Source organism: Haemorhous mexicanus, chromosome 3 (assembly GCF_027477595.1).
Source record: "Haemorhous mexicanus isolate bHaeMex1 chromosome 3, bHaeMex1.pri, whole genome shotgun sequence".
Taxonomy (NCBI): domain Eukaryota; kingdom Metazoa; phylum Chordata; class Aves; order Passeriformes; family Fringillidae; genus Haemorhous; species Haemorhous mexicanus.
Genome location: NC_082343.1, coordinates 41,088,758 through 41,111,741, shown reverse-complemented (window position 1 = coordinate 41,111,741; position 22,984 = coordinate 41,088,758). Strand labels below are relative to the sequence as shown.

General features: G+C 35.7%; 1 protein-coding gene across 2 annotated transcripts in view; it reads left to right on the top strand.

The window, feature by feature from the left end:
• The window catches only part of SMYD3 (SET and MYND domain containing 3), a 385,772-nt gene that overhangs the window by 53,467 nt on the left and 309,321 nt on the right, over positions 1-22,984 (top strand). For both annotated transcript variants that reach the window (XM_059841476.1, XM_059841477.1), the window contains exon 5: positions 2,531-2,667. In XM_059841476.1, the coding sequence (XP_059697459.1) occupies positions 2,531-2,667 (137 nt within the window). The remainder of the gene's footprint in view (positions 1-2,530; positions 2,668-22,984) is intronic.

Sequence of the window (22,984 nt, the reverse complement as noted above, 5' to 3'; positions counted from 1 at the left end):
TGTTTTGGGTTGGTGTGAGAACTTGTAGTAGCTGTGATGTTTTTTGCTGCCTCTGTATGCTCCAAAAGCTCCTCTTATTTCATAACAATTTCCCTGTTTGCTGCACAATTTATGAATGATGTTGATAAAGCTGTTGTTTCTTGGTGTACTTAGTGGGAGCTATAGGAAAATCAGAAATGCATTTGCATTAGAGGCCGAAGTGTATAGGAGAAAAGATTTCTTTGAACAGAATCACATGAACTAGGAATACAGGCTGTAATCTGAAACAAAAACATTTTCAGGAAGCATCTTTTTAATAGAAGATAATGTTTCAACACTAATCAGAAATGTGACAGAATTCTCATTGATATTATTTTAATCTTATTTTGGGGTTTTTATCCCCCACTTGTAATTCCAAAATATTTTATTTTTGAAAATTGTTATTGACATTATGCTGTCTCATTTTGCTTTACATTATTACTTTTCCACATTACTTTATACTGTTGATTGGTTTTTAGTGTGGTAGGCATATGAACTGAATAGAAGCATTTTATATACTTTTTGAATAATTATCTGCTAAAACATATAATACATGAAAAACCACAAAGCATGTGAAGGCATCCAGCCCTTTATCAAGTTCTTTTCCAAGCTCCATAGTTCCTTGAAATTCCTTTATATGTCCTGAAACTCAGATTAAGTAGGAGGGGTCTCTCTCAGCATTGCTACTTTTGCTCGTTCTCATTTATCTTAAGACAATTCCTTCCTTCCTTAGTTCTCTGGGCTCTCTGTATGTTACAGCAATTCAGAAATCATCTTTGTTTTTACTTCCTAAGACTCAGTATTAAGAAAATAGTTTGTGTGCTGTATTATGGGGCAGATATTTTGCTACTTTACTTATGTAAGAACCAGAGTTGCATAACTAAATCCCCATGCCTTATTTAGAAAATTTTTCATAGCCCTTTTGTTGCATTTTGTCTCCCACACCAGGTTCCTTAAACAATTGAAAAAAGTTCCTTAAAAACAAAAATTGCAAACATACACAAATTTAATTTCATTTTGCTTTTGGCTTTTTTAAAATGTGCTTGGAAAACCAGGTCTTGATCATTTTCCATTAAGGTACCCATGGGATTTTATTTCTGGATCATTAGTTCTGATGTCCTGGACAGATTCCAGTGTGGATAATTGCATTCTGCTTCCATCTCTATCAGTTCTCCCTGAAGTTCCAGTTGGTTTTGGTATTCATATTCACATCTGTCCTAAGCTACAGTGTCCATTTGTAACATGCTTCTTATATGATTTCTCTTCCTTAGTCTAGGGTTGTTATATTTGCCAATTGTGAAAAAAAACATGCCTTCTTCTCTCTGTTATAATACATTTTGTAATGTATTATAGATAGTTTAAGGTAAATCACATGTTGTGTTGAATAATTACATTTGAAGGAAAAAACATTTCTGTTTCCAAAGGGATATTATATAAGAAATGCAAGCATGTGTTTATAATTTTTCTTTTACATTTTTAAAACTTGATTGTTTCAGTCATCTAAAAGTTTGCTGCTTCTCTTGAAGACACAGTCCTCATAGATACCATATATTTCTATACCAGAGATTTTCTGTACATTATGAAATACATATCTGAATTTCTAACATTTACATTCGTTCATGCTTACAAAATCACCTGCAAACATCTACACTGTTAATTGCATTTGGGTAGTTCTGTGAGCATCTATAGATGTTTATAATAAAATAACAATTCACCATTATGCAGAGATAGAATTGATTCATAGTGCATCATAACTCTCTGCCTTTTGTTATAGACTGGTGCTTGAATATGTTCTGCTTCACATTCTCCATTTAGTACTAACTGGTAGGAAAAAGTGTGAAGCAGGTAGTCAGGCAGTGAACTAGGGCAGCAGCAGTTTCACTTTCTGTGTTGAGACCTGGTGCATGCATGATCACTTAATTAGAAAATGAGGCACTGTGATTCTTTCTGCTTCAGGATTTCTATCTGAAAAACATGAATAGTGCTGCTTTATAAAAAAAGTAATAATTGCTTATTATTCTTTCATATTCATTGTTTACCAGTTGCTCTGTATTAAACTCCTTTTGTTCATAAATACTTTTCTGTTTCATCTGCTATGATAAAGTGTTTCTGACAACATCTATGGAGAATGCAGTATAAAAGTATGTACTGCTGCATAAAGTTCCAAGCATATTTCTAATGTGGTTAATGTTACAAACCCAGATGCCTAATTTTTGGATGTAATGTCTTACATCTGCTTACACATCTGCTTTATCTATTGGCTTTTGATCTTTAATTTGCTGTTGCATTCATGTGATTTGGCAGTAGCAACCTGATAAACTCTGCTGTGTGTTGATAGGTAACTGTCACAAAAAATGAGAAATGTCTGCCCTCTGTCAAAATTGCCCTCTGTTAAGATTAATTCCTGGACTGGAAATGTCTGGACTGCATGGCTGCCATTGGATGTTTTCAAAATATTGGTGAAATGCTCTGTTTATGACATGGTCTACTTTTTTTTCCCTTTCCCAATAAGATGCTGAACGGTTAAGTGAAGAAATGAAAGATGGCCTCAGGCACCTTGCGCAGACTTTGCAACTGTATTTGAAAACTGAGATCCAGGATGAGTCTCAATTGCCACCTGCAATTGACTTTTTTCAGATCTTCACAAAAGTAAGTGTTAAAATCTGGTTGCTTGACAGCTCATAAATTATCTTTTCCTGGTGTTCACGATTTATTTCTGAGTGGGAGTTCAGTAGATACATTCACAGTGTGATATATGACAAAGTGAATTCAAACTATTTTTTTTTATTCAGTCAGTATTTAAGTAGAAGTATAACTTTAATATAATTGCAGCACTTCAAAATTAAAGCAGTAGCCAGAGGATATTTTTTCTTTTCCTTTTTTAAAATGATCATGTTAAAACTGTTGGTTGAGGAAAAAAAAAACTAAGAAAGTTCAAATGTAATTCAGTCAATCAACCTGAGTAATTTTCTCACAGTAATGAAGAATATATAACATCACTTTTCAGCCTAAATTTTTTCTGCCAAATGAAATATATTTGCAGATATCCTCCCATCCCACTTTGTCATTTAGACAAAGTATATGCTAGTGTTTGTGATAGTACTGTATCCTACAACCTGCTTTTTCTAGGGGCCTTGCGGATTATTTATTCTGAAAGGTGACATATAAAGTATTTAAAATTAGATTCCACAGTATGTAAAATGTTTATTGTGCTACTAACTAAATATTGTTGGCTTTTGGTGTACATATTTTATTACTTTCAATTCAAGAAGCTAAATTCAAACAATACCAGCAGAAATATTTTATATGAAGAGTACTCATAGTTTTAACTCCATTTAATTTTTTTGATTTCTACTTGATTGATAAATTCTGCCATAAGATTTATCTTAACTTATTTATGTTTTGGTTGTTTTAGTAAGTGTATTCTTATGAAGTAAGCCTAAGTATAACTTTTTTTTTCCTGCAATAAATAAAAGAAAGAACCTCTTTGGGAGAAACTAAATAAAAATGCTATAAATTATTTTTTTGACATTTAAAAGAAGTCTGTTTGCAGAGTTAAAAAACCTTTTTGTTTTTTTTTTTTTTTTTTTTTGCTGTGGACAGGAGTAGGAGCAATTTAATCAACTGTCTTGTTTTTCTGGATTTTTTAAATTGGTGATTAGACAGCTGTGATGCAAAGTTGCAATTTTACTTGAAAAATCACAGTCTGAAATAGACCCAGTGAAAAGGGTGCACAGATGAAACCCTTTAAGTACTACCTCGTCTCCACTCAAGCTATTTTGTTGTCTTGTGTTGGCATGCTGATTTGGCCTGAGCTTTGTCAGATGCATTTCACATGAAACATGCACATTGTGTTATCTGGTGTAGAGAATTTGTGCAGCTGAAGATAAAACTGATTATCAGAAGATGATCACTGCCTGCTCAGTTTGAACTGAGTTGCAGCTTGTAAGAAGTTCTTTCCAAATGTTTTCGCCTTCTACATAATAATAAGCCTAAGATAGGGAATGGCCATGTGGCATTACAGAAACAGTGTGATGACTACTAAACAAATTGGAACAGTGGTGAAGAAAGTGCAGAAGGTTTTTAATTTTTTATGTACACACATGCACAAGCATGTGTGCATATGTGAACCTCCTCTCCCCTCGCATGTATTTTACCAAGGTGGTGTAAGTAGCCACCAAGGGCAGAGTGAAAGCCAAGACTTCCCAGCTCCATATTTTGTTAACTGGGAATGCTCCTGTTAATGACAACATTTGCCCTACTGTAGCACTGGTGTCACAAAGATATTTTTAATATATTGACTGTGAATTTTTCCCCACCGTATTGCATGTAGTGCAAAGTGCTGAGTTGTTAAGTTGGTTGTGTTGTTTTGTTTTGTTTTGTTTTATTTGGGGTTTTTTTGTCCATTAAACTAGGGCTCATTTCCTTCTTTTGCTGGTTTTGCTTGGTCTGTGTGATAGTCTGCTCTGGGAAAATGGAGAGCAAATTACATAGACCTGTCACATGTACACATACTTGATATCATTAATGCTAAAAAGAACTGGCAGAAGGGATGGGAGAATCAGACTGGACAGGTGAGTGGTTGTGAGAAAAGAACAGTCAACAGCCATGTGCTTTGCATGAGTAAAATTAGTATCTTGTTCAGAGTTCAGTCAAGCACAACTGTCAAGCTTTTTGTAGGACCTTGTTGTCACGCTCTAATTTTCCATGTGGCATTTTACAGCTTTCCTAATTTGGTTGTCAAACGAGTTTGTTATGAGTGTGATAGTGTATTAAAATATCAATTTGGTATTTCCCCATCCCTAGGGAAGTAGCAGCAGATGTTTTCTGCCATTCCCATGGAATGTTCTTTGGAAGATAAGCTGGATGTCCATGCAAATTTTTTTTTTTTTTTTTTAAGCTGAGTAGGGATGCTTATTCTCAGCAGGTAAAATTTAGGACTTGGGAACTGTAAAGTCTCTGATAAGACTTTTGCAGTCTCTTCTCTGTAGTATAACTCTAAAGAAGACCAGCTGTGATGACTTCTCTCTGTGGTCAATAGAATAAAGAAATACTACAGATACATAACTTCAAGATGTAATCTTGTTTTCCCAATCACTTCCAACATTCCTTTCAAGTTCAGTAGGTGCTTATTCGAACATTGAACTTTTTTGGATCGGTTCTTTCATTGCATGCCACAAAAAGAACCAGTCAAAGGTCATTTTTTATTCTGTTTGATGCTGGATTCTCAAGAAGGAAAATAAACAGACTGCCAGACAAAAGAGAAAAATTATCCTGTGGTGAGGTGACTATAGTCCAGATGGTTCTTGGAAAATCTCCAACCTCATTTAGGTCAAAAGAGCTTCTCGGAAGTTCTTTTAAGCAGTCCTTCTTCTCTGCTGTCTACTGCTCTTGTCATTGTGAAAATTAATTATAGTTTTATTCACTTGCCTGTGATGCTTAATAAGAAGAGAATTTCCCTGAGTGCACAATTGTAGAAACTTCCCACTGAAAATCAAAGAAAATTTTGCCATTTCTTTCCATGGGGGTGGAATTTCAGCCCAATGTGTTTATAGTTTGCATGAGATCTGTGGAAAATACCAGCTGTACTGGATGGGGAGGTGTTTCAGAAGGGTTATGCACCATCTTTCTGACAGTGTTGCCCTGTCCTTACTAGAAAATTTGCTTTTGTACCAACTGTCCTGTGAGCTGGAGTTGAATTTTCTCATTTCTGTTATCTGATCACTTTTTGCAAGCTTCAGTTTATTTAACGTGCCATTTATCAAGGTTGTGACTGTTTTAAAATTCTGATCCTCAGTATTAAACAGAATTATCTGCAGCTAATTACGTGGTAAGGCTTTAACTCCACTGAGACATTTTCTAATGTCAAGATAAATTTTTGACAGCGTGGTTTTATGGTTTAATGATGTTTCCATAACCTTGAGATAAAATCAGTCCTTGCTTTTTATTCCTCAGCTTTTACTTACAGGTGTGAGGAGGTGGCCTGGAGTCCTTTGAGATATTTAATGGATGTAGGATAAAAAAATAAAATTTTTGTATGCATTTATGGTTCTTTTAATGCTAGCAGATAGAACAATGTGAACGTCTTAAAGACATTGAATAAACTCTGTACCTATCATAAACCTGTGACTCTACTGACAGGAATCAGGCCTAAGATGGCTTCTTTTAGACCAAATATAGGCTTGGTGTTTTACATAGAAGTGCAACTACTCATACTGTGTCAGAATTCACTTTTTGTGCATTTTGAAACAGTTTGAAGATTTATTTTCCAATAATGAAAAATAAAAGAGATTCTGATGTGTGCTAGTATGATAGCTATTTTAAAGACCTCCTAATTTCAGGTCCTCACATTTATAAGAATGATAAAGTATAGGCCACCTCTGCCCTAACTAGCAGTAAAATAAAATCCAGTGACAGGTAATGAACTGCTACAAGCAGACTTCAAGGGCAGTTTAGTAAACTTAAACCAGAATTTTATTGGAAAGAAGTTTTCTAGAGGATATTTTGATTAAACTGTTCATAAAATTTTTGGGAAAGGATCCTGGATTGACGATTTTAGGGAATCCCATAGGATGCCATTTTGGGTTTTGCCTTTTTTTACCTTTTATATGTTCTCTGTATTTTTCACACATATTTTTTGTAGCTCTGTAGCCTATTGTATTGGTGGCTAGTTTTCCCTGTAATTTTCCATGGCCTTTCCCTTAGCAGAAGGACAAAGCAAATTCCAGAGCTCCAAGCCTTGGCAGGTACAAGGCCCCAGTGCTATCTTGGTTCTTCCTGGGAACCAAAGCTAAGAACAACTCTTTGAGATACATTTCATTGACAAAGCACACCTAGTGCTGAAGGGGGAGCTCCAGAGGAGGGGCTTGACCTGGAGGAGAAATTGAATCACCACTTGTCCTCCTAACTGGTGCTTTTTATCAATTATGCTGCTTTCCTAAAACCTATAAATATGTACTCATCCCTGTGGAGGTGAGTTTTGTGGACATCTTTCCATAACTGCCCCTGGATGCCTCCATTAAAGATCCTCTTTTATATTGCCTTCTTTCTAAAATTCTCTCAAGTTTCATTTTCAAGTTGGGAAAAAGGGAACACATAGAGCAGAGATGGTATCCTGAAATAGCAGTCTCCCTAACTCTTCTGTTGTGCAAAATTTCATTTCTGGACAGTATTTTAACCACATCTGGGATGATAGCAACTAGACAAAGAATTTTTAGCTTTCTGAAGCTTTCAGTCTTTCCTGCAGTTCCAATCTTGACACCTTTTTGTTATGAACATATTCTATCTTGAAAGTAGGTGTGCTGCATTCTTTTAGTTCACTGGAGAGGTCACACACCTGTATATGTGGGAGGTGAGTAGTCCTCTTAATGCAGGTGGTGGATGGACTGCTCACCACTATCTTCTCAGGGGCTGTTCTACTCTTTCCTTTTCAGTTCAGTTTAGAATTGACACAGGTCAAAAAGTAAAAACAGGTCTGAATGACTGTAGAGCTGTAAATCCAGGACAGGGCAAAAAGAAGTGTCTGTATGTATGAGAAATATGTGTGCAATTTTTATATGCCAGATTAGTTTATTTTCGTCTCACTTTTTTGAGGTTTGTGATATTGACATGAGAGTAAAGAAGAATACAGGTTTGATGCTGTAGGCCGATCTCTGTGCCCACAAAAAGTTTTAACCAGAAGGCCAATTGTCTGTTTAGGCTGTTGGTATAGTTGGTTTTGTTTTACACTTAAGTAGTAAGGAGGACTTACTCTTTTAAGTAAAGTGCAGAGGAACATCCCTCAAGTGGCAAAGTGTCCTAGTCTCTTTAAAATCCTTTGTTTATTTATTCTATCAAAATTTAGATATTTTCACTTGTTCTTCTAACTTTTCTGTACTTACTTTTTATTCCACTCAATGCTTTGAAAGAATTTCTTTGCCATGTAAGAGGTATTACTACCAATTAAAAAGAAATGTCACTGTTAAAAGGGTTTTGGTATGGATCTTCATCGGCAGAAGAGAACTAGGAGTTGAGCAGTGTCATTTGGCTTTTGTAAAGCCTGAATACTAAATTATGGTAATTTATTTGTGTGTTGTTTTATGGGCAGGTTGAAGGAGATATTTAATGATGTGACTGATAAAGTGTGTTTCATCTTCACATTGCTCCTTCAGATCTTATAGGCTCAGTGTTCTCTGGGAAGACCTTGGAATACAAGATACATCTGCCTGGTCAAGCTTAAGTAATGCTTTCAGTAGGTTACTCTTACTTAGGAGTCACTGGTTAACTTAATTCCTGGAATCAGGGAAATTAAAATCGATTAGTATCAAGAAAGTCCAAAGAAATATTAGGATAAAGTTATGAGCAGGTTAAGAGTTGGTAAAGACATACAGGTGAAGGTTGCTTTCTGGTGCTAGACTTGCTAATCTAATTAACTCTGGATGCACTTGTTCAGTTTCTCTGTGATTGGGAGGCTGTGAAGTTTTTTTCCTGGAGGCAGGAAAAAAGAAAGTGCATGTTTAATCTGTCATTGTTCTTTGTGTAAATCAAAGCTAATGTACATTGCTTCTTTGTCTCATGGTAAATTGAAGACCAGTACTGACAAATTTATTTTAGTCATGGCCCGGGAAACTATTTCGCAAAAACCTTTTAATTTTGATGGTTCTTTTTATTGTAAATGCCAAAGTCTTATATTTACAGGAACACCTGAAACAACATTGGTTAAGCTTAGGTGCTTAACATACATTTGTGTTTGTTAATCTTTTTGACTCTTCTTTTTTTTTAGAGTTGTAAGAATATATTCCTGCTCGTCAAACTATATTGGAACCTTTTTTTCTGACTATTGCCATCATTAAGTCTACTGCCTGAGATTTATGATTATCTTTTTACCTATAGTGTTGTTGATTTAGTTGATAAGGTTTTGTTTGGTGGGAGTATGGACAAGGGAGTATGGACATTTGTCTGTGTATGTGGTTTTAAGCTATTGAAAACTTCACACAACTGTGAAGAACCAACTTGCAATCATTAGAAATACTGTGTTAATTACTGCCAAAATAGTTCCAGGAGAATTTTCCTGTACTCTCTTTCCAGTGTACTCCACAGGAACATAACAGAAGTCATTCTGATAGTTGTTCATAGTTGTACTGAGAAAACATGAATGATCACTTGCCTAACATGTATTCTGAGTTGATTCCAAGTTGCTGTCATATCTAGCAAGAGGGGAATAAACTAAGAGCAGCCTCTGCAGTACACAAACTCAAATGAAATGGGTAAAACTAAATGTATTAGGAGAAAACTAAGCACTAGTTTGTGCTTCAATTCTGCTGCTCTCGAAAGCATAGGAGTATGTAAAAATCCCAAGTTGACCTTATTTTAAATTTAAATTGGTCTGTGATTTCAACATGTCTGTTAAATGGCAATAATGCTTTTCACTTGTGTAGTGCTTCCAATAAGCCTGAAGTAGAACTTGAATAAGATTTAGCAACAATTCTTTATCGTTTTCTTGTGTACCAGACAAGTATTTTAAGAAAACTAAGGCTAATAGAAGGTGTTCCTATAGATGCCTTTTCATTGGGGTTCTGTAGGGCAGTCAGAACCAAACCACATCTGTCCCACCACACAGTGTAGCAGTCACAGTCTGCTGCTTGTTTCTACAATGGAACAATGAGCAAGTGTGAAGACAACTGGAATATGCACAGTTGTTTTTAATAGCCTACATCTTAGGTTGTATCTTTTAAATTTTTCAGAAATAGTTCTATACTGCTGCTAGGATTTGCATTGTATTTCTCATGATGTTTGTTTAGCTCAATGTTGTTTCTTGAAGTCAAGATTGCAGAGGAAGTGGCAACCACTGTGCATCAGCTTTAGGAGCAATAGGGTGAATAGAGATTAGAGAAAAAATAGTAATTTTTTTACTCAAATAGGAAGAAATATTGCAGCAATACTCTATAAAAACTCCGATAAGACTCCTCTCTCTTTACTTTGCCAAATTAAAGTTGAGTCACTACAGGAAGTTATTTTTGTCTAAAGTGATTTTTCAGGTTTAATGATTTTCTGTTTTTTTCCCCATTGAATTATATTTCAGGAGATAATCTTCCATAGCAATTACCTTAATTTTCAGTCACAGTAGTTACCTTGAAGACCAAAAGGATATTATACCAGACCATGAAACAAGGCTTCAAACGTTCTGTCAGATTTTAAATTAAAGTACATGATTACGATTAAAATGTAAGCTTTTGCTAACAAAGCTTGTTACAGTGAAAGTAAAACTGTAAGACTTCAGTATTTCAAATTGAACTTATGGTATAATTGGGGTCCCCTCATTTAGTTGCATGTACCATCTGTTTTACAAACTGTATAACAAGTACCAGGTGTAGAAAATGAGGTAGAAGAGTTTTAAAGCGAGAATATATTACAAGGAGGGGTTGGGTAGAATTTGTAATAATTTGGTTTTGTGTCATAGGAAAGAATGCTTTTTTTCTTCAAGAGTGAAGGGAAGCAGAAAGACTAATTTTTAAGAAAGTTATTTCAGCACAGACTGAAAAGCATAAGCTGATAGAAAAGTTGCTGACTGGAGTGAGCCAGCATGGGGGCGGGGGTGTGTGTGAAGGGAAAGTTGTATACTTCTTGTTCACTTGGTGCTTCTTCTGTTGGGCTAAGCTGAAAGTAATGAGATGGCAGAAAACAGTTTAGAGTAGTGTAGGTTATTTTGCAACAGTTTGGGTTTTTAATCATTAATTTATTTTTTTTCTAAATTTTTTTAAATTTTATCTTTTAGTGTAGAATTGAAAAGAACCCAGGTGGCCAGGATGTTAATTACCATTAATTTGCCTGATTATCCTCAGAGCATATCCACAAAACACACTTTTTACAAAGCCAGTGGTCTCTGACATGTGATATACATCAGTCTGTTTTCTGACACCCTTATGGAAATGAAGTGGAAGCGGTAATGATAAAAAGCTTTAGTGGTTGTAGCAATTGGAGTACATGCAAAAAAATGTGTGGGGTGAGGCACCTTTATGTTTAGGAAAAGCCAGCATGAAACAAGGTCATGGAGATGTTTAATAAAGATCTGAGTAGTAAATGAAAACCATTTGCATCCTCTATCAGCAATTTTTAAAGCCTCTAATTGAGGAGAATAAGCCTGATACCTGTTTATAATGCTTTTGGCAGCAAACTGGTCTGTCCTTGTCTTTAGGATGACCTGCAGTGGGGTTGCTTAAAGCATTTTTTGTTTGTTTGTTTTGGCTGTGCAAGAGCTAGGAATTTATGTGGAAGGATTATTAATCAGCTCTGAGACTTGTTCAACATGTTTAATAGATGAAAAGGCACAAAACTCTTTTTCGTCCAGAATGCCATTGCGGTAGATTGATAGTCAGTTGAAAAATACCATGATCTTGGAGTACAGGATGGGGAACCATGTATTTGTGGTGCTGTTGTTGACTTCCTATATTCTGAGCTGCTTCAGAGTCTCTCTGAAAATGAGGATAATTATCTGTCTAAGGTATGCTGTAGAGACAAATAGCTGTAACAGTTGAAGTATCAATTGAGGGTGCAATAAGTTGTATCTCGTGTAGGCATTTCAGTGGGTGTCAATTAAATGATACCTACGTACATGGAATTCAGTCCAGAAAAATGTGTTCTCTCCCTGTTCCCCAGTATATGAGTATATCTTTTTGCTTTAACAGTAATTGTCGTGTATCATGTTCTATTTCATTAAAACTACTCCTAAGTTTGTTGTAGACATGAGATGGAGAAAGAAACAATTAGACCATGGTACTGGCTCAATATGATGATTGAATTGATCCTGTATTTTAGTAAGGGTGAGCAGCTGTCACAGTGTGGTTGTAGCACTGCTGCACTGTCAGCTGGCCTGAGATCACTTAGCTTGTGCCACAGCAACCTGCAGCTGACAAAGGCTGTCTCAAATAGTTTCATGACAGTACATGACAGTGCTTATGGATGTTCTGCAATAGTGGCTGGCAGCAGATCATGCAAGCAAGGTGCAAGAACTCTGCCAGGATGGTTTGCCATACCATTTTTGCTTGCCTCTCCTTACACAGCTACACTGGAAATTCCCATGCTGTCCCCAGGTAAGTTAGATGTAGGAGAGTCAGATCGAGGAATATTCCCTTTAGGAAATCATCTAATTTGCCTAGGTGATTTAATTTTTTCCTCCTTCTTTCCTCCTGATTATATAAATGTTGACTAGAATTTTTCATGTCTGTAGTCACCAATAAATTGTATTTCTTCTTACAGATCCTTTGAAAATATATGGGCTTTTTCAAATTTTAAATGTGGTCATTGAAATGTGTCCCTAATGTCATAGATACTGCAGATAATGGATTTGAGCTTATCTCCCTTCTGAATTTAAAGTAATTGTGAGCTGTTATTAAAGTTTTTATAATCACTTTTGGAAATCTGGCATTATTTCTCTAGTTTAAAATATAAATCTGCAGTATTAAAGCTTTCTTCCTTCTCACATTCCACAAGAATATTCTTCAGTCTGTCAACAAACCTTGTGCTTTGCCTGCACTCATAAATATAAAATTCATCTTCTTTCTTCTTCTATTACCATCAAGGCCAAGTTTCCATTCAACTTTCAGAGGAAAGTGGATTGGATGCCCACTCTTTGAAGGGTATTTTTATGCATCACAAAGTCATTGAAGTCAGAGTTTCATCATGTAAATAGATAGGATGTGGTGAAGTGTTGCTCCTAGTCAAGATAGAAATGGTGAAGTGCTAACCTACTGCTTTGTCAACATCCATTCAGTGTGTTGTGGGTAAAAATTACTTTGCTTGTTTGGGTCTTCAGTCTGGGAAGATAGTAAAGAAGGGTGCACATGTTGTCTGTGACATCAGTGTTTTCTGCTATGCAGAAATTATGTAGGCTAAGTAATGCTGACATGTTTCTCATTTTGTAGTAATTTCAGCCTTTAAGCTCATTCTCAAATTAAAATATCAGCATTTTAAACAGCAGCTTGCACAGTGCGCATTTGTGCTGTCTAATCTTCTGAAAGAATCATATTTGCTTTTGTAGTTTATGAGTATGAGTAAAATTCCATGACCTGACTGATGGTGAGAAGCTGTTGCAATAGCATAGAATTGCTAGTTTTACTTTTAAACTTGCTCTGTTTTTTGTCAGAGCATCTCTCGGTGGTTTTTGGGGGCAAGCATACAGGTATTTCTAGAAATTTAAGTAGATGTGCCTATATGTGAGAAATGGAGGCAATGAGAGGCTGGTGAGTTCCCACTAATTTTTGTAGTTCATCATATTCTATATTAATTATTTTGCCAGCATTAGCCTGTACACATCGGGGAAGTGGGAAGTTGTGAATATATGTCACTATATGGTTTTAATCATGCTGATACCCCTTGGACTGGAGTTCTGTTTTCAGTGTGCAATTTGAGGAGATTTCTCTGGACTCCATTTTTGCATTGCTGTGGTGGAGGGGAGGAATGGTGCATAGGCAGAAATAAGATGAAGCTTGTTACATCTAGCTTGTTAGATCAAACAAGCACATAATAACAGTAATTTGTATTTATCTCCTGCCTTCTCCTGAACTGTTTTACTCCAAAGTTCTCACAGTCAGCTTTCCAAGATGTGAAGGTAGGAGTGTGTTACATGCTGTCATTCAATGGCAATTGATATTTACTTGAGCTAGGATTAAGTAGGGAATGCTTGATTGTCTGATGATAATTCTGTAATTAATATTCTTAGTGATTAGAAGTCTCATTGGGTCTCATGAAATAATTTTTTACATTTAGCAATATGAATTAAGGGGTGTATTTGCAGCTTGGCAAATTTTCTCCTGGTGTCACATCTTTCCAGTGGGTAGCTGTTTTACATCTTCTGCCATTTCAGTGGGGAGCTGTTAGTTGTCTTAGTTCTTTATGGCAGAAAAACACTCTTTTAGACCAACAAAATTTGACTACTTGTTACAGTGCTACTACTAGCAAATAGAAGCTCTGAGTCCTACTTTTTAGAATCAAAATTGCACCGAGAATTTGGAGTACCTTCAAGAGGGAAGGCAGGTGACTCTTCTAACTCACGACAGCAAATGATGTGGATTAAAAACAGGTAATGATCAATTGTGGAATTTAGAATAGTGAGGCAAAGTGACTGATTTATTGTTCCAAGTAAAGCTGAGTTCTTAGGAAAAAAGATACGGTAAAAGATCTGGCCATGGGATCCTCCAGTGTTCACTTGTTATTTTTGAAAACGAACTAGCTTTTTTTAAATAGTCAATTTTGCTTTCCTTTCACTAACACTGATTTTATAACTCGGTCTATGTGAAAGAAAATCAAGAAATTTTATATCCAGAATTATATAGATTAGCCTGAAAGATTTTAAGATTTTTAAGGCTGAAAGATAATTTTGCATAGTGATGGTGATCTACTTTTGTGGTCCAGATTGCAGATCTGTATGGGGATCATGTGTATATATATATATATATATATATATATATATATATATATATATGCTGTTTGACTTGGGTGTCCATTCTGACCCTGTGACCTTGTGTTTAGCCTTGTGTATTGAGATTCGAGTAGATTGAGAGTCCCATCATTAATTTAATGGAATTTGGGACAGGATGTCAATGTACTCATTGCTTCTTAAAAGCAAACAGGGAAAAAAACCTTGAATTTTTCCCACACTGATTTGTTGCCAGAAGCTGCCTGCATCCACTCACATGTCATTCTGTCTTAGTAAATCAATCTGCCTCCACATATCCATTTTAGCTCTTCTGTGTTCTGGGAGATGTTATGTTGGAATTATGATCAGCACAATCTATGTTCAGTGTGAAAAGTACGCCATGGAATGATAACACTAACAGCAATGCACATGCTGTTTTGCTATAGGTTAGGAAGAATTAATTAGCACTGCTATTATTAAAGTGTTACTAATTAATGTTGCACTGTAGTCATATGCTGTAAAAAGTTTTCAATAATCTGTTCAATAAGCTGTTTCACATATGTAACAGACATATGTTGTTATGCAAAAGAAAGGTAACCGAAATCAGGATTGCCTGGGGTTTTATTAATGTAGATGCATTTTCCAGGGAAAATGAAACTGAAGTCTTCTAGATCACACAAGACTTCTGCACATGTAAGTTCTACAGAAGGGGACATGAGAGTCTATGATCTTTGAAACTCTGAGACACCTTTAATGAAGCTTGACTTTATGCCAGAATACTCTGAAATCAGTTTGAAAATATATTTGATGTGTTTATTATAAATTAAGACACTCAGCATCATAAAGGAATGCTGGAGTACTTTAGAAGTTAGGATGAAAACTACTTTAGAAGTATTTCCCAAGAAAACACTTTTCTTTGATGCTTCCATATGGCTGTGGCAAATGTTTCTGCTCCTTTATTTAAACTGGCAGGGAACCTGTAATTAAAGTACAGAAAGATGCACTGGAAAAAAAAAAATCATGTCTTTACTTAAAGAATTCAGCTGGATTTCCTAGCTTGAGGGATATTTTTATTTGTAGAAAAGTAAGACATGCTTGGAAATGCAGAAGGCTGCTTTGATGCTCTCTTGAGACATCTGTCCTTGATTAGCTGCTTGAACCAGTGATGTTGTGTGTTTGTGCCTCGTTGCCAGGGAAGCCATCATTGATAGCTTCTTTTGAGAAAGGAAAAGCAGTAGATGAAAAAGTACTCATTTGCTGCTTCATTCTGAGGCTGAAACATTCCCCAAATTAACTCTTGAACATTTCAGTTTTTGAGGGCTTTGTGGTTCTATGACTGAATAATTGGGAAATAAGTTTGAAGGTTTATATGCAAAAGCAGAAAGGATAGAAAGTACATTCTAAATTAAAAATGTTGAGCTATGGTTCATCGATTCACAGCTATCATGTGATTTAAAAGATACCCTTTAAACAGCATTTGATTGTGCAGTTATTTCTATTAATGGACTTCACCCAGGAAAACTTACTTCATATGTATTCCTAGTAGTTGGTGAGTTAAAAGAAGCAATTACTTTTATATCTTCCAATGTGAGACAAATCCCTTGTCTGATGTCTAGTAGTTTAAGCTTCAACATCTGTTGCCAGCAGCCTACCTGTCTAACCTAAAAAGCTTTTGGATTGCACCAAATTCTTTGAATAAAATTGTTTTAGTAAATGAGTGCTTTTGGGAATTTCTGGAACTCCCTCAGTTATGAGACATATCAGTTATGTCAGTGTCTGAACTGAAAAAGATTGTTAGATTTAAATACAAATAAGAATCTTTATTTTTTACTTATTTCCAAGCAAATGGTGAACTTAAATTTTAATGAGTCAGTGACAGTGAAATAAATAATTAAGTCTTTTGAAGTAATTTTGATCATTTTCCAGCATTTGTGTCTTGTACACATGTAGAGCCAAGGCTAGGTGTGTTTATTACAGAGGAATTCCTGAGGACTTCAAATCAGTGTTGGTTTTTTTCCCTAACTGAAATGCACTGTCTTCTTCACAGAAAAGGAGAGCCATTGTGATACTTAAAACTTCATGAACAGCTTTAGTATTGCTGTTGTTTTAGGAAAGGTCTGTCCTTCTCTTGGGATCTGAATGACTTTCTCATTGGTCTGTTGGAATGGGCCTGGTAATGCCACACTTGCAGAACTGCATCCTCTGGAAATTTCTGCCTGCCGGAGAGCATTGTTGCTAGCAGAACATGTCAGTAGGCAGGGGCATCTCCTACAGGCTAGGGAGATTTGAAGAGAGCAGAAGAGGCGATCCAAAGGTCATTTGAACAGGTTGTTTTTTTTTTTTTTAATGTGATGCGAAATAAAATAGACATTTAATTGCAGTGTTTATTTTCTCTTCTTGCAGTGTTACTGGATTAACAGAAAATCCATAATGTAAACAATATTAGTGTTATTTGTAACTGCTGTCTATGTTTTGGATACTGCTACTCTGTGTGTGTCAAGAAACCAGTGCATGGAGATAAAACAAGAATATAAGTAATAATTTATTTTAAGCGTGATTTGCTATCACCCTGCCGCGTTTGCGAAGACAGTAGTTGTATTCACACATGACATGATGTAGAAATTTTCACTAAAATCCTTCATGAATTTTATGGTTGCAGTGGAGTTATTTCTGCCCTTTAAAAGTATGTTACAGATGTGATATAAGATTTACTGGGTCTCTTTTTTCTTATAATTGAAAAAGTGTAATTGCCTTTGGTGGAAGCTGAGCTAGAAAACAGGAAATGCTGATCATGTGTGACATGATCTGGGATGGAATTGCTCGAGTTTTTATTTCTTTTGGCATTTATCTGAAATTTCCTTTTTTAAGCATTAGAAAACACAGGGAAGAATAATCTGAATGCATCCTTATTATAACTGGTATTCCTGTGTAGGCTCAGCTTTGTTAGGAAAACTATTTGTGACTGCTGGGTAATTATAGGGTTGGGATTGCCCTTGGAAAGCCAGATGCAGTAGGTTATTGTGCATGAATTAAAAGCTGCCAGACTTTTTTGGCTTTCTTTAAAGGGGTGTTGTTGTTGATAATTTTTTTTTTTTTTTTGTTTTTGACTAAACACAATCCATTTTGATAGATTAGTTTTCAAACTCATTTGTCTCTATTAAAAAGGGGCTATATCAAGCTTTTGCAGGCCAATTTGGACTGTTTAGAATAACAAGACTGGTGTTAAAATGCAGTCTTCAGAAATGGCTTTGTTAATGGAGGCTCTGTTGGTTCCTGTTCTCTTATTAAACAGTCTGAAAAGGGTAGAACTAGTTCACATCAAAGCTCTGGTTTGCCTAACAGCCTGTTACCATCAAATAAATTAAGCTGAACTAGGTCAGTATATTGTAATCCAATCATATTAATGCAATGATTGGCTTTTTTTTTTTTTTTTTAATACTATTATAATTTAAAAGATTGGTATTTCCTGAACCTTGAACCTGAAAAAACAAGCTATTGTATGTTTGACTCAACCCATTTTTTTCCTTTCTATTTAAATACAGAAAATAGTAACTGTTCTTAAGGCGAGAGTAGAAAACCAAGAAACTGCTTGACCTGCCTAGAGGAAAGAAGCAAGAAAGGCAGAAGTAAAGGGTTGGGTGGTGTTTTCCTATTCTCCCAGTTAGCTTCAGGTTGGGAGATATCAGATCAATGAAAAAAGAGCCAGTGTTCCAGTTGCATTTTATGTAGCATTTCATAGTAAACAAACTTTGGATCTGATGGCAAATGGTTTTAATGAAGCCCTTTAAAAAAGGATTCAAACATCTTGTGGTTTAAATTTCGAGATTTTCACTGGTTTTGTTGCTATACCAAGCAGACAAAGAGATTTATGAGGTTCTATGATGCTACAGAACATTTTTACTAAATTAAAAATATTTTGGATTGGCATGGTACAGAATAAATGGCAACTTATTCTTGAGACTGAGCCCTGATCCTCCCTTTCCCTGTTGTAGATAGGAAGATACAGGAAAAGCCGGAGGGGAGTGAGGTAAGAGAGAGAGAGAAAGAAAAGAAAAGGACAAGAAAAGGTTTTCATTTAGTGATTTTTATTTATTTTTGGTCCATATGCATTTGGTCCAAGATGCTGGGTAGCTACAGACAAGTTTTTAGTTGGCAGGTTTGCCTTGACAGCTGTTACCTTGGACTTCGGAATATTCTCCCTCATCAGTGGTACCATCTGGCTGCTCTGACATGATATTTCTACTTCATCAGTCTTTGGTAAGTTGGGTGGAGCTGCAGGAGCCGTTTCATCATGTGTTTCTGGTGCTGTGTTGCTGTAGTAGTGTTACCTGTAAGAAGGCAGAGATCAAAAGGTAAGGCCTGAGGGGAGAAAGTAACATCAGATCTGTCATGTCTTAGACTGGTGTGACTGCTGGTCTGCTGATTTGAAAAACAAGTCACTGTCAGTTTTAAGATGAATACAGCCTGTGGCTCAGGAAATTCCTAAAGCAGAGGTAGGTGGGTGCTGGGATGGATATACTGGTGGAAAGGTCCCTCTCTCTCTGTGTATTTACTACCCATTTTCACAAAGAATCTGGTGTGGGCTGCTCAGAAACATGTTATTGTGCTTGCACATCCACAATTATTTAGACCTGGAACTGCTGTCCTTAAATGATGACTTGTTAATCCTGTTTATCAAAAGTAACCTGATCATCTGTGAGCCTGCTGCTGCAATTCCCCATGTCAACTCACATTCATAAAAATCAGAATTAAAACTCCCTAACAGAGGAAAATTAATTCTTGAGTGTTTCAAACACATAGAAATTTTTAAAATAGATAATGGTATTAAACAGGATGGATATAAAATGGTGTATGGAGTTGTAGCAATCACTCTGAATCTTAAACCGTATAATGCACACTTGTCATTTTTCTATGTTTCTTTGCTCTCTCCATACCATGTGAAAATCATTTAACTAGTAAATTCAGATAGTTTTGCTGATTGCAGTGGAGAGCATTGGGAACTACAGCTCTATACTTTCCAGCAACCAACTATAATGGTTACTAGCAAGGAGGCAATAGCGATTAATAATGTGGATTTTATGGCCAATAGGAACAAAATAAATTATTTTTGTCCTTTCACAGGAATCATGTACATGCCTGCTACATAAAGCAGGTCTTTAGATGAGAATATAGAGCTGTTGGTTAAAATATTAGCAGTTATATTTATAAACAAGTGAATAATACCTAGCACCAGTCTGTATTTTTGCTGTTCTTTTTTAGTGTATTTAGTATAAAAAATGTGTTGTGAGAGTTTGTTTAGCCTTTTTTTAGTTATTTTTAATATTTGCTTTATTTTAATGCCACTATCTTTTTCTCACCATAAAGATGATCAGTCAATAATTACAATAAAAGGTTCAGCATGCATCAGTTATTTTCCACTTTGTCCTGATGATAATGTCACTATCAAATGTGAAATATTCTCAATAAAGACAATATATGGGTGAAAATCAAATCTTACCAAGTGAGTCTTAACTGATTTAGTCTGTAGAAAAGGTGGCACAGGGGGGATCTGAGTGGCATGTCAGTCTCTTCCAAGTAACAAGTGGTAGGACAAGAGAAAACAGCCTCATGTGAAGGAAGGGTTAGGTTGTATATTGAGAATTTTCTTTCGTGGAAAGAATTGTCAAGCATTAGAACAGGCTGCCTGGTGCTGGAGTCCCCATCCAGGGGGTGTTTAAACTATGTGTAAATGTGGCACTTAAGGACTTGGCAGTGCTAGGTTTATGGTAGGACTTGATTTTCCATGTCTTTTCCAGCCTAAATGATTCTGTGACTCTATGACCTTATCGAAAATAGATCCTTGATAAACTATTTATAGGGTTTTACTGGTGAGTTTACATGTTTGGTGGAGAAGGATTATATTGCTATTAAACCAAGTTTTATCTTTTTGGTCATATAAATGAAGAAAAAGTATATCATATGCTAACTAAAAGCCTTGTGCAATTTTACACTTATCACATCATTCATTGAAAACGAAAATATTCCCTGTACATGCTTTTTTGATGTCTGACTCACAGGGGTAGATTCTTGACCTTGTGCTATTCAATACTTTAGTGAGAGTCTTTGTAGACAATGATGACTTCATTCATTTGCCCAAGCACTTAGAAAAGACTAGGCTAAACTTACAGCACTTTGGTAAGACATTGGGATGAACATGAACTTTTTATTTCAGTACAGACAATATTTATTCCATTGTATTGTTACCCTGTGTATTGCATCTTCACTTGGCCAAAACCATGTATTCTTGCTGTAAAGAGAAATTGTTTATAGATGTGGAGTGACAAACTTCTGGGGATTTTTAAGAGTCAGGACTAAAGTCTTCGTTATTCTATTTCTGTGATGAAAGAGAGCTGAGCTCTTTTAATTTATTTAAAAGTTGAATAAAACAAAAGGAATTATTTGAACTAATCAGTGTGTGGAAAACATTGTCTTCTGTTTTAAAAGCTAGTATGGCAGACAGTATTTTTCTCCCTCCATCACACAGATTACCAGTGGTGTGTCTTACTAGAGTTGATTTCATTATGCTTGGATGAATTTTCATGTGACTTTGAGTTTGACAATGCTTTTGTTACTTTTCTCTATAAAAAAGACATAGAGGTCAGAAGCTGTATGCTACTCACTCTGAAGCTGACATTTTAACTTACTAGCTTCTTCAGAAATATTTGGGAATGTTGTCCTCTCTTGATAATTCTTTACCAAAATTTCACAGCAGAAGTAGCTGGGACACACTCCTTAAATTGTTCTCTAGGATTTAAAGATTTTAGTTTTGGTACTGGTGAAAGGAGTGGCTACTGATGAGAAGACAGGTGGTTTCTTTGTGTGTATTTGTACTTGTTTCCAGCTTTCACGCCATCGTGGCATGTATTCCTGGAGGAAGAGTAGGAGATGGTGGTCTCATACAGTGGGGAACTGCAAAAAAAAAATTTCTGTGGGGTTTATAGTCATAGAAATACTATGGATAGTCTTGATCTAGACATTTTTTGTTTTGCAATGATGGAACATTTTAAAAATAAGATTTTCCCCCATGCACAATTTCATTTTACCCCTTCAGATAAGACTAGTTTGTTAGTTAGTTGCATGACGAGATAAGAATGTTGTCTCTACAATGTTTTATTTGGAATGGAGTCAAATCTTCTCTTCCAGTAAGTTAAAACAGCTAAAATGCTTCAAAATCTTTAAGTAACTAATTTCCCAGTTATTGTGCTAGCAAGTCTTGGATTTGTGAAAATGTAAGCCTTTTGTATTAGGAAGTCACAAAAGGGATTGATAAATGGATATTCAATAATTATACAAAAGCTTATTTAAAACTTGCAAATCTTGGCCTCATAGAAGGAAGTAAATATGCAGAATTTCTCAGTAGACTTGAGACTGTCAGAGGGAGATACAGCAATTTCAAAAAATACAGTATCCTCATTTTTTTGTGGCTTACTGGCAAAATTAATGCTGAGGTCATATTTGGAGATAAGTAATCTTTTGATGTTCTTTCTGATAATCAAATTGTCCTAGAAAATTCTTTGTGTTATCATAAATCTATGCCTTTGTGGTCATTTTGTGCAGGTGATTTTAAAAAGTAGATTTTTGACCTGATAGAAATGGAAATGTTTCTTAAAAATGAGAAAGAAACTAAAATGAGGAATATATGGGACTATTCTCTTTAAAATCTAACAGGCAAAAATTGTGGACGCCTCTTGAAAAATAAGCTACATCTTCATGTCATATCCCAAGGCAAATCTTGACCTGCTCACTCAATGGTGCTTAAACAAATTTCCATAATTAAGTCCTGCAGCCAGTATTCTCCATGTGAGGAGAAAAACTGCAACCTTGTCTGTTAAAGTTGGCAGGCTTTGCCTTCTGCTGAGGAGTGAGCTCTGGAATCAAGGATTTTTCATAGAAAGAAAACACATGATAATTTATGCATTTTCTTCAAAGATTATTAAGTAGAGTGTTAGCTGGATGTTTGCTGGTAAACAAATGGTGCCCTGTGTCGAACTTTAAACAGTAATTGCCATCTGAGAAACAATCTATAGCTAGAGGCCAATCTACAGGCAAGCTGTATTATTTTCTCAGCATATAGCAAAGTTAAACAAGCAGCTGTTTTCTGCACTGCCTTCAGTTTTTAGCTGGCTTTGTGTGGTCTGGCTGGATTATGTTACAGTAATCTGGTCCTGATGTGACAGCCTTTAGTAAACGTAGCAATGAGCTTAACTGGAAGTGTCTTTTCTTGCATATTTCTTTATAGGAAGAGAAGAGACAAAAAAGTAGTGCTTACTTATGACTCTCCATTTGAATAGGAGTTTGTCAAGAATTAATGAGACCCTGAGGTGTGATCTTGTTTGAAAAGAAATGTAGTTTATTTCTTCCCCAGAACAGTTGTGCACACTTTCATCACTTGATTGAGACTTAGGCTTTTTCTGGGGATTTCTCTTTGAAATTTACCTCTGAGTTTTTGTAAAAGACCAGCCATGTATTTACTCCAAGAAGGGGAAGAGTTTCCTTCTGTCCTGTTAGAAATCCATTTCACCAGCTCAGTAATAG